Source organism: Aedes albopictus, chromosome 1 (genome assembly GCF_035046485.1).
Source record: "Aedes albopictus strain Foshan chromosome 1, AalbF5, whole genome shotgun sequence".
NCBI classification, from domain to species: domain Eukaryota; kingdom Metazoa; phylum Arthropoda; class Insecta; order Diptera; family Culicidae; genus Aedes; species Aedes albopictus.
In genome coordinates this window covers 58,297,564-58,313,033 of record NC_085136.1, presented here as the reverse complement: position 1 = coordinate 58,313,033, position 15,470 = coordinate 58,297,564, and the positions used below count along the sequence as shown (strand labels likewise).

The following is a 15,470-nucleotide window of genomic DNA, read 5'->3' as shown; positions in this document are numbered from 1 at the left end:
GGGTAGAGGGTTAGGGAAGAGAGTAGGGAGAAAAAAATAGATAAGATGAGATACTCTTGAAATGATTTATGCATTTTAGTTCCTTCTGGGATTCCTGCTGGAATTTTTCAAAGATTTTTACGAGGATTTTTCAGGGATTCCTCCCGAAAAGAAATATGCAAAAATATAGATTTCTGTCGAGATTTCTTCGAGCAAACCTGGAATCTAATCGCGCCTTCAAGCAATCCTAGAGGTAATCGTGCCGGAATTCCTGATGGAAAATTTCTACCTGAGCTCCCAACTAACATTTATTGTGAATGTAAACGTCAACAAAGCGTCCTCAATACGGCTTGATGCTGAGTTACTATGTTGTACATATGGACGGAAGCTTCTATGCAAGCCCTATACCAATGAATCTGGCGAACTTAATCCACATGTACAGGGGATACTCAAAATAACTGGGACAGGTAAAATTTTCACTTTTCAAAAAATGTTCAACTCGATGTAACTTTTTGAAAAGGGCATCAAATATTCTCAAATTTTTACTGTAAGTTCATCAACTAGTTGTGTATCAGTGGTTCAAATTTGGAAAAGATCGGGCTATTCTTCACGAAGATATAAAGATTCTTAAAAAGGGTATAATTATTCGATAGCCTACTTTGAGCTTTTATATCTCCGGATTCAATGAACTGATTGCAATGAAATTTTGACCATTCATGACTTATATGATGAACTCTTAAAAACGTTTAACTCAACTTTAAATTTTTAACAAGAGAAAAAGTTATAACGATTTCATTCATTTCACGATTTTTTAGTAAATTCATCAATTTCTAATATACATCCCATTACTTTCTCAATTTATAAGCGGCTATGTTGTAACTTTCCTTCAAAACACATTTATATATAAGTCATTTAGAGGGAAATTAATTGAACTATAATTTGCATCTTGAATTTTGAAACGATGTTGAAGTTTTGGATAATTTGGTGTTTAATTAGAAAAATAATCTAATCGTTATAATTTTCTTCCGTGTTAAGAATTTTAAGTTAAGTCAAAGGTTTTTCATAGCTCATTATACAAGTCATGAATGGTCAAAATTTCATTGCATTCGGTTCATTGAATCCGGAGATATAACAGCACAAAGTTGTCTTTCGGATAATTTTACCTTTTTCTAGAATCTTTATAACTCCGTGGAAAATGGTCCGAATTTCTCCAAAATTGGACTACTGATACACAACTAGTTGATGAACTTACAGTAAAAAATCTAGAATATTTGATGCACTTTTCGAAAAGTTACAGCGAGTTGAACATTTTTTGAAAAGTTAAAATTTTACCTGTCCCAGTTATTTTGAGTAACCCCTGTATATGCTGTGCGAGCAGCTTCTATGGCACTAAGTCATAGCTCTTTTCTCGGCTCCTATGTAACCACTAACTGAATAACATCTTGAGAAGGCGCTTTTTCAGGCTTTTCACAATTGTTTTATAATATTTATACGACATCCCCAAATTATTCGATTAAATATAATTAGGTTATGGATACCGTGACACAATATTGTCTATCCGGTTGGAATCAAGACAGACATTTCATCAAAAATTGCCATTTTCTTGGTCTACAAGTGTCGCAACTGTTTCACATCTAGTGCACTGTAGTGCTGACAACAACGGGAAGGATGCGCACTACTTTTGACATGATTAAAAAACGTCGCGAGTCGGGTCGCGTCGCGACTTGATTGTGCGACGTCCGGTTTGGTGGCGGCCCGATAATACATGTATAACTGGAATTATCGCTTTTAAAATTGAATAATTAAAGTACTTGCCGCTACTTGGAATCGAACTCCCGATCTCCGTATCCACTGGTCCAGATTATGTCCTCGCTGCTACACTGTTGTATATAAATAGCATAGGAAATAGCCCGTTTTGTTTTAATCCAGACAAGGCTTTATAATTGTGTCACATGAAACCTTACCCAACTTCATCTTGCTGCAAAAGCTTGTGAAACGTCAAACGTAATCCATGTTTACATTGAACAAGCTGTGTGGTTGCGCCAACAGGTTCTTCGTCACAGCTTCTAGCTGAAAGAGTGTTCTTTAAACAGCTACGAAGCGCTTCTGTTTTGTGTATTTGTCAACATTACAAAACGTACTGTATAAAAGCAGCTGTTTTATTGGTTGGGACTCTTATTCGATTTGCACATCTTCCGGTAAATCTTTCGGAGCTGGATTAAAGTGCAATAAAAGCAACCCAAATAAGTTCACAGCAAAGAGATGGATAGCTGTAAAGTATTTGTGTAGTAGCTATATATCCCGTTTAAAGTTTGTTTTGACAATAATGTTTACATCCGACAAGCCGTGTTGGAATACCAGCAGTTTCTTTATTACAGCTTCTAGTTGTAATTATATTGCATAACGGCCATCAAAGCGCTGCTGGTTTGTGGATTTGTCAGTATTACGAATTATACTATATAGTAGCTGCTGTTCTGTTAGTGGTGACTCCTAATCGATTTGTTCAAGTTTTCACATCTTCCGGGAAATCTCCTGGAGTTGGAATAGAGTGCAGTAAAGGTAGCCCCTAGTAACAAATGATTGATTTCAGAAAACCGAGTTTGGTAGTTGTATGGTGCTTGTTTTGCAGCCGTGTATTAGCTTATGGTTTATATTTGACTAGCTTCTCTTTTATTCAGCGTTGACTGCTTCAATTCGATTGTTACACAACAGAAGCATATGACTGAAGCTTATAGCGCTGAAAATGTTAGTTGGGCTTTTTCAGGGGTTTCTTGTATTTCTCTTTCAGGAATTCTCGCTTAGCTTCCAGCTGGGATTTCTGATTTGCAAAGGATTCCATCAGGTATTCTCTACGAAATTCCTTCAGGAATTAGTCCAGGGTAAATCTGGCTGGGATTGCTTTCGAGAATTCTGAAAGGATTGTTTCAGGTATTCTAGCCGACATTACTTCAGGTATTTCTGCTGGGATTACTTCACGGATTACTCATGGTATTCTTTCGAAATTTTTTTAAGAGATATCTATCGGGATTCCTCCCGGGATTTTTTTTTAGTAATTCTTCCCGAGATTTCGTCTGTAGGTAATTTTTTCAGAGCTTTCAGCTGGGATTTCTCTCAGGGTTCACGGGTAAAAAATCCGGAACCCGAACCTGGCAAAATGTGTCATAATTGGGCCGTAAATGTGTATTTTTATGTTATGGATATACACCATAAAAATCGGCATGATATCATGACAAGTTTTGCCGTAACAAAGCTTCGACGTTATGTTTTTTATGTTTGTTACTAATAATTATAAATTTGCGGGATGAAATCATGCCGCATGTACACAGGATCATGACGAAAATTCATGAAATCATAAGCTTTAATCATGGAACTCGTACTTATCATTCATGATTTCGATTCACGCTTTTGAATCCTATGCCTCAGCGGCATAAATCTATGACTCAGCGGCATGGTTCTATGATTCAGCGTCATAATGTTGCATAAATATTAACAAGAAAAGGTATGTCGTAACGTCTTTGGCAACCATGATTTTTTTTATGAAAATTGTAAATTCGTCGTTTCTGATTACCATGACTTGTAGTCATGTTATCATGAAGCGACATATTTTATGATTTTTATGATTTTTTCATCATGTTTTGGGTCCCGGATTTTTACCCGTAGATATTTCTCCCAGAATTCCTGTAGAAAATCCTCCCGGGAATTTTTCAGGGATTTCTGCCGGTATTGTTTTAGAAAATTTGGAAATCATTTGTCAGAATTTTTAAATTGTATATGAGTCGTAACATTGTTAAAGACCCATTCGCTCATCCAAAAGCGTTACATAGTTAATGAAGAATCTCTGGGTGATTTTAATAGAGGGAGAAAGTATTAGAACAAATTGTGAGTTAGAGATAATGGGACTAGGAGAGTAGAAGAAAAAGAGAGACACTAAGAGAAATAGGCTTATTGATACACCTTGATATCTCTAGTAAACCATGATGTCAACTAACTGTTATTTTCTTATTCTTGTGTAATTATCCCCTGTTTTACTCATTATAGATGCATTGGATCAGAACAAAACGAGAGTATCAAAGATGTGCTAAAATAGAGCTTGAAAAAATTATCACATGTTGAGAACCCACATTGAAGATTTTTTTTCTAGGAATTACACTATAGACTTGCTATTTTTTCGTGAAATCATGTTCATGTAATTGGAACTTGGCAGCTGATAAGAATTTATCATGAAGATTTTTATTGTGGGACACCTTCAGCATTAACGGGTTAATCAAGTCACTTTCGTATCTGCTGCTGCAAATAAAAAATACCTAAAAATTACGAAAAAAAAAATACATAATATAAAACATTGCATAATAATTACCATTTCCATTCCCAAACAGGACGGATCGATCGAGTTCGAAGAATTCATCAGAGCACTGTCGATCACTTCGAGGGGAAACCTGGATGAGAAGCTACACTGTAAGTATACTTTAGTTCTAGTATTCAAAAGTGTCTCATACATCATTCATTGTTTGAAACAAATAAATAATCAAATAGTCTTCAAACTACTAATTAAATGTAACCGGTGACTTTGCAAATTATGCAAACCAGAAGAACTCTTGTACACATTCTGAGTATGAAGTTTAACACATAACCTTGAATGACTCGCAACCTGGCACATAACCTCAACTCGAAATCAATTTCAATTCAAAGTGACACTCTGACACCTCAGCCAATAATTTGATAAGCAAGCTGAAGTAAAAATTTCCAACAATGTGCATAATTAATAAGCTAGATTTCACATCCATTTACCAAAGTAGCATCTGGAACAAAAGGATTGATAAAACTCCCATAACACGGGAGATGACACGTGACAGACTGTTCAACTGTCAACCCTTCTTCCATTGAGTGTTGATCGAAGCAAGCGTAAAGCCACCTCAAGGTGGTAAATCAAGCCACTCTGATCCTTGAGACGATGAGAACCCATCAGACACGATGACATTATCTGGGTTGCACTATCTTCATCCGCCTGCACACCATACGCTTTATTTACTGATCTGATCTCCTCCTGATACTTTTCCTCTCTCTCTCTCTTCCTTTCTCTTTTCCACACACATGTAGGGGCGTTCCGATTATACGATGTTGACAATGATGGTTTCATAACGAGGGACGAAATGTACAACATCGTCGATGCCATCTATCAGATGGTGGTAAGTATCATCCCGTCGTCGTCACAACTCTGAGCACAGTAGGCTACTAGATTATCTGATAACATGGCTGATGGTGGAGCGCACGCACGAGGCGAAGGCGGCTCTGACTCTGACTCTACACAGGGGTGATGGGATGGGAGGCACGCGAGGCTTTCACTGCTGTCGGGTTGGCATCCGGATGGCTTTCGCATCATGCGGTTGGATTATGTAAATCAATTTAAATTTTTGCGCCCACACGAGGCATGATATGGGGAAAGTTAGGCCGCAAACGTGGATGGAGTAAAGGGTACCGGTGTGTGATACCTTTCCAAAGTAAACCGTTTACAGAATACCACCAGAAACCACATAAGCACCTTTGCTAGGTGATGGTTTGATCCAGAAGAAGTGTTGAGGAGATGATTGATTGACGATTTGAAAAAATATTTATGAGATGGGTGGAAATTCTGGAAGCACGCATTGCTTTTGTCAGGCAGCACCCTGAATATTTTCTTGTGGGCTTCTGTTAGGAAGGCCCCTGTGCTTCTTTCTGAGAGCTTCTTAAATTTCTGTAACTTCCACCTGCAAGCTTTCTGAGTTTTCTCCTGGAAGCTTTCTGAGCTTCCTCCTGGAAAATTTCTGATCTTTCTCCTGGAAGCTTTCTGAGTTTACTTCTGGAAGCCTCCTGATCTTCCTCCTGGAAATTTTCTGAGCTTTTTTCCTGGAAGCTTTCTGAACTTCCTCCTGAAAACTTTCGGAGCTTCTTTCTGGAAGTTTTCTGATATTCCTCCTGAAAGCATTCTTAGCATCCTCCTGGAAGACTCCTGAGATTCCTTCTGGAAGCTTCCTGATCATCCTGCTGAAAGCTTCCGTAGCTTCCTTCTGGAAACTTTCTGAGCTTCCTCCTGGAAGCTTCCTGAGCTTCCTCCTAGAAGCTTTCTGAGCTTTCTCCTGGATGCTTCCTGAGCTTCCTCCTGGGAGCTTCCTGAGCTTCCTCCTGGAAGCTTCCTGAGCTTAATCCTGGAGGCTTCCCGAACTTCCTCCTGGAAGCTTCCTGAGCTTCCTCCTTGAAGCTTTCCGAGCTTCCTCCTGGAAGCTTCCTGAGCTTCCTCCTGGAAGCTTCCTGAGCTCCTCCTGGAAGCTTCCTGAGTTTCCTCGTGGAAGCTTCCTGAGCTTCCTCCTAGAAGCTTCCTGAGCTTCCTTCTGGGAGTTTCCTGAGCTTCCTCTTGGAAGTTTCCTAAGCTTCCTCTTGGAAGTTTCCTAAGCTTCCTCCTGGAAGTTTCCTAAGCTTCCTCCTGGAAGTTTCCTAAGCTTCCTCCTGGAAGTTTCCTGAGCTTCCTCCTGGAAGCTTCCTGAGCTTCCTCCTGGAAGCTTCCCGAGCTTCCTCCTGGAAGCTTCTTGAGCTTCCTCCTGGAAGTTTTCTGAGCTCCTCCTGGAAGCTTCCTGAGCTCCTCCTGGAAGATTCCTGAGCTCCTCCTGGAAGCTTCCCAAACTTCCTCCTGGAAGCTTCTTGAGCTTCCTCCTGGAAGCTTCCTGAGCTTCCTCCTGGAATCTTCCTGAGCTTCCTCCTGGAAGCTTCCTGAGCTTCCTCCTGGAAGCTTCCTGAGCTTCCTCCTGGAAGCTTCCTGAGCTTCCTCCTGGAAGCTTTCTGAGCTTCCTCCTGGAAGCTTTCTGAGCTTCCTCCTAGAAGTTTCCTGAGCTTCCCCCTGGAAGCTTCCTGAGCCTCCTCCTGGAAGCTTCCCGAGCTTTCTCCTGGAAGCTTCTTGAGCTTCCTCCTGGAAACTTTCTGAGCTTCCTCCTTGAAGCTTCCCGAGCTTCCTCCTGGACGCTTCCCGAGCTTCCTCCTGGAAGCTTCCTGAGCTTCCTCCTGGAAGCTTCCTGAGCTTCCTCCTGGAAGCTTCCTGAGCTCCTCCTGGAAGCTTCCTCGTGGAAGCTTCCTGAGCTTCCTCCTAGAAGCTTCCTGAACTTCCTTCTGAGAGTTTCCTGAGCTTCCTCTTGGAAGTTTCCTGAGCTCCTCCTGGAAGCTTCCTGAGCTTCCTCCTAGAAGCTTCCTGAGCTTCCTTCTGAGAGTTTCCTGAGCTTCCTCTTGGAAGTTTCCTGAGCTCCTCCTGGAAGCTTCTTGAGCTTCCTCCTGGAAGCTTCCTGAGCTTCCTCCTGGAAGCTTCCTGAGCTCCTCCTGAAAGCTTCCTGAGCTTCCTCGTGGAAGCTTCCTGAGCTTCCTCCTAGAAGCTTCCTGAGCATCCTTCTGAGAGTTTCCTGAGCTTCCTCTTGGAAGTTTTCTGAGCTTCTTCCTGGAAGTTTCCTGAGCTTCCTCCTGGAAGCTTCCCGAGCTTCCTCCTGGAAACTTCCCGAGCTTCCTGAGCTTCCTCCTGGAAGCTGCCTGAGCTTCCTCCTGGAAGCTGCCTGAGCTTCCTCCTGGAAGCTGCCTGAGCTTCCTCCTGGAAGCTTCCTGAGCTTCCTCCTGGAAGCTTCCTGAGCTTCCTCCTGGAAGCTTCCCGAGCTTCCTCCTGGAAGCTTCTTGAGCTTCCTCCTGGAAGCTTCTTGAGCTTCCTCCTGGAAGCTTCTTGAGCTTCCTCTTGGAAGCTTCTTGAGCTTCCTCCTGGAAGCTTCCTGAGCTTCCTCCTGGAAGCTTCCTGAGCTTCCTCCTGGAAGCTTCCTGAGCTTCCTCCTGGAAGCTTCCTGAGCTTCCTCCTGGAAGCTTCCTGAGCTTCCTCCTGGAAACTTCTTGAGCTTCCTCCTGGAAGCTTCCTGAGCTTCCTCCTGGAAGCTTCCCGAGCTTCCTCCTGGAAGCTTCCTGAGCTTCCTCCTGGAAGCTTCTTGAGCTTCCTCCTGGAAGCTTTCTGAGCTTCCTCCTGGAAGCTTCCTGAGCTTCCTCCTGGAAGCTTCCTGAGCTTCCTCCTGGAAGCTTCCTGAGCTTCCTCCTGGAAACTTCTTGAGCTTCCTCCTGGAAGCTTCCTGAGCTTCCTCCTGGAAGCTTCCCGAGCTTCCTCCTGGAAGCTATTTAAGCTTCCTTCTGAAAGCTTCTCGAGCTTCCTCCTGGAAGCTTCTTGAACTTCCTCCTGGAAGCTTCTTGAACTTCCTTCTGAAAGCTTCTTGAGCTTTTTCCTGGAAGCTTCTTAAGTTTCCTCCTGGAAGCTTCTTGAACTTCCTCCTGAAATCTTCTTGTGCTTCTCCCTGGATGCTTCTTCCTGGAAGCTTCTTTAGCTTCCTCCTGGAAGCTTCTGGAGCTTCCTCCTGGAAGTTTCTTGAGCTTCCTCCTGAAAGGTTCTTGAGCTTCCTCTTGGAAGTTTTCTAAGATTCTTCCTGGGAGCTTCCCTCTGGAAGCTTTTCGAGCTTCCTCCTGGAAGCTTTTTGAGCTTCCTCCTGGAAGCTTTCTGAACTTCCTCCGGGCAGCTTTATGAACTTCCTCGTGGAAGCTTTTCGAGCTTCCTCCTGGAAGCTTTTTGAACTTCCTCCTGGAAGCTTTTTGAGCTTCCTCCTGGAAACTTTTTGAGCTTCCCCCTGGAAGCTTTTTGAGCTTCCTCATGGAAGGTTTTCGAGCTTCCTCCTGAAAGGATTTTGAGCTACCTGAGTTTCCTTTTGAAAGCTTTCTGAGCGTCCACCTGGAAACTTTCTGAGCTTCTTCTTGCAAGCTTTCTAAACTTCCTGATGGAAGTATCATAAACTCCAATCTTCTGCGGAAGAAACTACCAAGCTACTGCGTAACGAGCTTCCAAGCTTCTGCGGAAGAATCTTCCAAGCTTCTGCGGAATAAGCTTCCAAGCTTCCAAGCTTCTGCGGAAGAAGCTTCAAAGCTTCTGCGGAAGAAGCTTCCATGCTTCTGCGGAAGCAGCTTCCAAGCTTCTGCGGAAGAAGCTTCCAAGCTTCTGCGGAAGAAGATTCCAAGCTTCTGCAGAAGAAGATTCCAAGCTTCTGCGGAAGAAGCTTCCAAGCTTCTGCGGAAGAAGCTTCCAAGCTCCTGCGAAAGAAGCTTCCAATCTTATGCGGAAGAAGCTTCCAAGCTTCTGCGGAAGAAGCTTCCAAGCTTCTGCGGAAGAAGCTTCCAACTTATGCGGATAAAGCTTCCAAGCGTCTACGGAAGAAGCTTCCAAGCTTCTGCGGAAGAAGCTTCCAAGCTTCTGCGGGAGAAGCTTCCAAGCTTCTGCGGAAGAAGCTTCCAAGCTACTGCGGAAGAAGCTTCCAAGCTTCTGCGGAAGAAGCTTCCACGCTTATGCAGAAGAAGCTTCCGAGCTTCTGCGGAAGAAGCATTCAAGCTTCTGCGGAAGAAGCTTCCAAGCTTCTGCGGAAGAAGCTTCCAAGCTACTTCGGAAGAAGCTTCCAAGCTTCTGCGGAAGAAGCTTCCAAGCTTCTGCGGAAGAAGCTTCCAAGCTTCTGCGGGAGAAGCTTCCAAGCATCTGCGGAAGAAGCTTCCAAGCTTCTGCGGAAGAAGCTTCCAAGCTTCTGCGGAAGAAGCTTCCAAGCTTCTGCGGAAGAAGCTTCCAAGCTACTGCGGAAGAAGCTTCCAAGCTTCTGCGGAAGAAGCTTCCAAGCTTCTGCGGAAGAAGCTTCCAAGCTTCTGCGGAAGTAGCTTCCGAGCTTCTGCGGAAGAAGCTTCCAAGCTTCTGCGGAAGAAGCTTCCAAGCTTCTGCGGAAGAAGCTTCCAAGCTTCTGCGGAAGAAGCTTCCAAGCTTCTGTGGAAGAAGCTTCCAAGCTTCTGTGGAAGAAGCTTCCAAACTTCTGCGGAAGAAGCTTCCATGCGTCAGCGGAAGAAGCTTCCAAGCTTCTGCGGAAGAAGCTTCCGAGCTTCTGCGGAAGAAGCATTCAAGCTTCTGCGGAAGAAGCTTCCAAGCTTCTGCGGAAGAAGCTTCCAAGCTACTGCGGCAGAAGCTTCCAATCTTATGCGGAAGAAGCTTCCAAGCGTCTGCGGAAGAAGCTTCCAAGCTTCTGCGGAAGAAGCTTCCAAGCTTCTGCGGAAGAAGCTTCCAAGCTTCTGCGGGAGAAGCTTCCAAGCTACTGCGGAAGAAGCTTCCAAGCTTCTGCCGAAGAAGCTTCCAAGCTTCTGCGGAAGAAGCTTCCAAGCTTCTGCGGAAGAAGCTTCCAAGCTTCTGCGGAAGAAGCTTCCAAGCTTCTGCGGAAGAAGCTTCCAAGCTTCTGCGGAAGAAGCTTCCAAGCTTCTGCGGAAGAAGCTTCCAAGCTACTGCCGAAGAAGCTTCCAAGCTTCTGCGGAAGAAGCTTCCAAGCTTCTGCGGAAGAAGCTTCCAAGCATCTGCGGAAGAAGCTTCCAAGCTTCTGCGGAAGAAGCTTCCAAGCTTCTGCGGAAGAAGCGTCTAAGCTTCTGCGGAAGAAGCTTCCAAGCTTCTGCGGAAGAAGCTTCCAAGCTTCTGCGGAAGAAGCTTCCAAGCTTCTGCGGAAGAAGCTTCCAAGCTTCTGCGGAAGAAGCTTCCAAGCTTCTGCGGAAGAAGCTTCCAAGCTTCTGCGGAAGAAGCTTCCAAGAGTGTTTCCTATAACTCCAAATTTGTTTCCTGTTTCTTCACACGCCTTTACAGGGTCAACAGCCGCAGACGGAGGACGAGAACACCCCACAGAAGCGGGTCGATAAGATCTTCGACCAGATGGACAAGAACCACGACGACCGGCTGACGCTGGAAGAGTTCCGCGAGGGCAGCAAGGCCGACCCCCGTATCGTCCAGGCGCTCAGTTTAGGCGGCGATTAACCGAACGATGACTCGCGGGATCAGGCGCCACCCCCGCAGCGGTCGTACCAGTACGACGAGCAGCACAATATCGAATTACAGCGGACGCCCAGCAACGTCTACTAGAACTGGCAGGAGCGCGAGTTCGAGGGCGCCGCGAGAGAGCGAGGCGGGAGTGAGAGAAGGATGCAAGGGAAGGAGAGTTATGGTGAGCGCCGCTGCCTGCGAGGTTATGTTCAGTTTTCGTTCGCTTGCTTTGACTTGCTGTCAAAATCGCATCAACGTTTCGTTTTCTACGACAAAGCAAGCCGCGCTTGAAGCTAATCCAAATGACAATGACAGTTCTTCAATCTTTTTGGCTGTTCTAGTTTAATAATAAGCGTTCGAGTGACTGTTTTTGCTACCAAAAAGGATGAAGGGGAGTGTGAAACTTTTTGCGGAAAACTTGAAAACAATCGAATAGCATTTATCAATCTTTAAACCAAGTTACACTTAACTAAGAGAATCTCCTGAAACGTTTAGGGAACTGCTTCTTCTAATCCAGTACTTTTAACAGATTAAAAATTGTGAAATCAAGAATTGTTACTATACTCTAACGAATAATACGCGCAATCTGACAAGTGAACTAAAAGTTTAAATCTTTATGCTAAACTAAAACCAAAACAAAGCGTTCAGCGCAATCAGTAATGCTAGATAAATAGTAGAAAATCTCAATGTTTGTTCAGTTTTTTGCTTGGCTAATGAAGGTAAACTGCGAGAATGGAGAAAGACATCGAAGTCGACGGGGAACTGATTTGTGACATCCAAAACTGTCAATCGGAACCGTCAGATTTGATTGAAACTGAAAAAAAAACATTGCACCCAACCACTCACAATTCAATTTTCAGCAGCACACCAAGTTTAACATACCTTGCACCCCAGTTTACAGTTGTTTACGCAGAGAAACGTCTCAGAGACAGATCTTTATTTACAAACAAAAAATCGGCAACACAAATTGGAAATTGTGACAGCGGAAGCAAAAAAAACAACACAAGTTGCAAACTATGCTGAGAAAAAAAAAAAGACGAGTTACTCATAAGTGTGTACATTTGAGACATGAAAAAATGCCAAAAACAAACAGAAACCTAGTTTATAGACATGACAGCGGTTGGTCGACCGCAACAAACGGCAGCAGCACAGCATGTAAAAATAGCATTATTTGTTATCAAATTTTAACTAACAAACAAAAAGCAAAACGGTCGCAGTGACAGATTATTGATATTAACAAAAAAAACAAACGCTAATTCTATTGTTGTTATTGAAAGTAAACAAAACAGAAAACTGAAAATCTTATCGTAAACAATCGTAGCTAAGGTGTGCGCAAACAAACCAATTCGGAAAACGTCCGCTGACAGGTGGAAGCAAGAGAAAATCAAAAACACGCAATTCGTTGTCATGGAGATAGGCACTGTATAAAAATTTGGAGTGGAATGGAAGCTACGATAAAAACAAAAAAAAAATAACGCAATGAAAGCAATAACTTGAAAACACAGACACACACATAAACAAACAAACAAGCAGACCGAAAACGAACCGCATTCGAATGTTATTCACTTTTTAGACGCGAGGACGGTACGATACGAACGTGTTTCAATTTGAATCTCGCCGTGTGTTGTTAGGACTCAAACGAAGCAAAATAAGAAACTAGAAAAGTAAACACCAAATGACAGATCGGCAAGTTTGATGAATCTTATAGGTGTTTGTGTTGTTAATTCACCATTGTTCGTGAACCAGTCGCCGGAATCATCCGAAAAGAAATGTCAAACGAATGACGCATAGTCAGTAATCCAACCCATCAATGAGAAGTGAAGAGAAATTGCGAAACTAAAGTTAAATTGTTTAAAAAAAACTGAAAAGAGAAATCGATTAGAGATTTTTTACCGCAGAATACAAACACACTGAGTGAAACAAGCAGCGGAGTTTCGTTTGATCGAGCACACATAAAAACAGAGGAAAACGAAACAGTCAACAAACGTAAGTAAAACTAAGTAACCATTTCCGTCTCAGTGCAAAGTTGAACAGACAGACCTGTGAGAGTAGAGAGAACAAAAACATACATTCAGCTAGATAAATCTTTACCTCCGTACAAGAAAACGGCATATAGAAGGTTATCATAACTGCGGAGGGGTTTTGGTTGTGCGGCACCGAGGGCAAAACTGTCGTTTACAAATCTCGTTAGCTAACAATTCTATCTACCATTCTGTCTAATGCTCAAAGAGCTTTCACAGCTTTCTTGGAAAGAAGTTGTCAAGCGTCTTTGGACAGAAGTTCTTCAAGCTCCCAACTCTTCGAGCCATCCGAACTCTTTCAGGAAAGAGCTTTCCAAGCTCTCTTGAAAAGAAGCTTTACAAGTCCTCTAGTAAAGGAGCTTTCCAAGATCTTTCGAAAAGGAGCATTTCAAGCGTCCTTAGATAGAAACTTTCCAAGTGCTCTTGGAGGGGAGCTTTCCAAAGCTCTCTTGGAGAGGAGCTTTCCAGAGCTCTCTTGGAGAGGGCTTTCCAAAGCTCTCTTGGAGAGGAGCCTTCCAGAGTTCTCTTGGAGAGGAGCTTTCCAGAGCTCTCTTGGAGAGGAGCTTTCCAAGCTCTCTTGGAGAGGAGCTTTCCAAGCTCTCTTGGAGAGGAGCTTTCCAAGCTCTCTTGGAGAGGAGCTTTCGAAGCGCTCTCTTGGAGAGGAGCTTTCCAAGCGCTCTCTTGGAGAGGAGCTTTCCAAGCGCTCTCTTGGAGAGGAGCTTTCCAAGCGCTCTCTTGGAGAGGAGCTTTCCAAGCGCTCTCTTGGAGAGGAGCTTTCCAAGCGCTCTCTTGGAGAGGAGCTTTCCAAGCGCTCTCTTGGAGAGGAGCTTTCCAAGCGCTCTCTTGGAGAGGAGCTTTCCAAGCGCTATCTTGGAGAGGAGCTTTCCAAGCGCTCTCTTGGAGAGGAGCTTTCCAAGCGCTCTCTTGGAGAGGAGCTTTCCAAGCGCTCTCTTGGAGAGGAGCTTTCCAAGCGCTCTCTTGGAGAGGAGCTTTCCAAGCGTTCTCTTGGAGAGGAGCTTTCCAAGCGCTCTCTTGGAGAGGAGCTTTCCAAGCGCTCTCTTGGAGAGGAGCTTTCCAAGCGCTCTCTTGGAGAGGAGCTTTCCAAGCGCTCTCTTGGAGAGGAGCTTTCCAAGCGCTCTCTTGGAGAGGAGCTTTCCAAGCGCTCTCTTGGAGAGGAGCTTTCCAAGCGCTCTCTTGGAGAGGAGCTTTCCAAGCGCTCTCTTGGAGAGGAGCTTTCCAAGCGCTCTCTTGGAGAGGAGCTTTCCAAGCGCTCTCTTGGAGAGGAGCTTTCCAAGCGCTCTCTTGGAGAGGAGCTTTCCAAGCGCTCTCTTGGAGAGGAGCTTTCCAAGCGCTCTCTTGGAGAGGAGCTTTCCAAGCGCTCTCTTGGAGAGGAGCTTTCCAAGCGCTCTCTTGGAGAGGAGCTTTCCAAGCTCTCTTGGAGAGGAGCAAGCGTCCTTAGAAAGAGCTATTCAAGCGTCCTTGAAAAGGAGGTTTTCAAGCGTCCTTGGAAGGAGCTTTTCAAGCGTCCTTGGAAGGAGCTTTTCAAGCGTCCCTTGGAGAGGAGCTTTCCAAGCGTTCTTGAAAAAGAGCTTTCCAAGCGTTCTTGGAAAGAAGCTTTCCAAGCGTCTTTGGAAAGGACCCTTTCTGAGCGTCTTTGGAAAAACCCTTTCCAAGCGTCCTTGGAGAGGGGCAATCCAAACGTCCTTGGAAAGGAGCTTTTCAAGCGTCCTTGGAAATGAGCTTTCCAAGCGTCCTTGGAAAGGAGTTTTTCAAGCGTCCATGGAAAGGAGCCTTCCAAGCGTCCTTGGAAACAAGCTATCCAAGCGTCCTTGGAAAGGATCTGTCCAAGCGTCCTTGGAGAGGAGCTTTCCAAGCGTCCTTGGAAAGGAGCTTTTCAAGTGTCCTTGGAAAGAAGCTTTCCAAGCTCTCTTGGAGAGGAGCTTTTCAAGCTTAGGAGGAGAGGAGTTTTTCAAGCTCTCTTGAAGAGGAGCTTTCCATGATCTCTAGGGAAGAAACTTCCCAAGCTCTCTTGGAAAGATGCTTTCCAAGCTCTCTTGGAAAGATGCTTTCCAAGCTCTCTTGGAAAGATGCTTTCCAAGCTCTCTTGGAAAGATGCTTTCCAAGCTTTCTTGGAAAGAAGCTTTCCAAGCTTTCTTGGAAAGAAGCTTTCCAAGCTTTCTTGGAAAGAAGCTTTCCAAGCTTTCTTGGAGAGGGCCCTTCCAAGTTCTTTTGGAAATGACCTTTCCAAGCTCTCTTTAATAGGACTTTTCCAAACACTTTTGGAAAACAGCTTTCCAATCATCTAGGCCGTTGAGTCCTCTGCACAAGGCCTTGTAAAGTAGACGTTCGGTCGGTACGAACGCTTTAACTGCAATGTGTTTCAACTGCAAGTCCGCTAAGTGCAACAATTTTGCAGTTGGCGCACCGCTATCCGTCAAAATGAAATGTCAACTGCGATGCGGTGCAAGCATGGGAACACTCACTTGCAAAGAGTTACACTCACTTGCTATTTTCTCAGCTCATAAGCGTGCAATCAAGAAACGATGTATGAACGACTTTTGCAATGTGGTTTTGTCTAAAAGTTTGTTCATACGTGTGCGACCCCTACT

The 15,470-nt window shown here is 44.2% G+C and overlaps 1 protein-coding gene across 1 annotated transcript in view; it reads left to right on the top strand.

Annotated features, from left to right (window-relative positions):
- The window catches only part of LOC115269372 (frequenin-2), a 75,195-nt gene extending 61,802 nt beyond the window's left edge, over window positions 1–13,393 (top strand). The window contains exons 3-5 of the mRNA XM_062853287.1: window positions 4,356–4,434; window positions 5,077–5,165; window positions 10,667–13,393. Of these exons, the coding sequence (XP_062709271.1) occupies window positions 4,356–4,434; window positions 5,077–5,165; window positions 10,667–10,834 (336 nt within the window). The 3' untranslated portion in view covers window positions 10,835–13,393. The remainder of the gene's footprint in view (window positions 1–4,355; window positions 4,435–5,076; window positions 5,166–10,666) is intronic.
- Window positions 13,394–15,470: the final 2,077 nt, after the last annotated feature.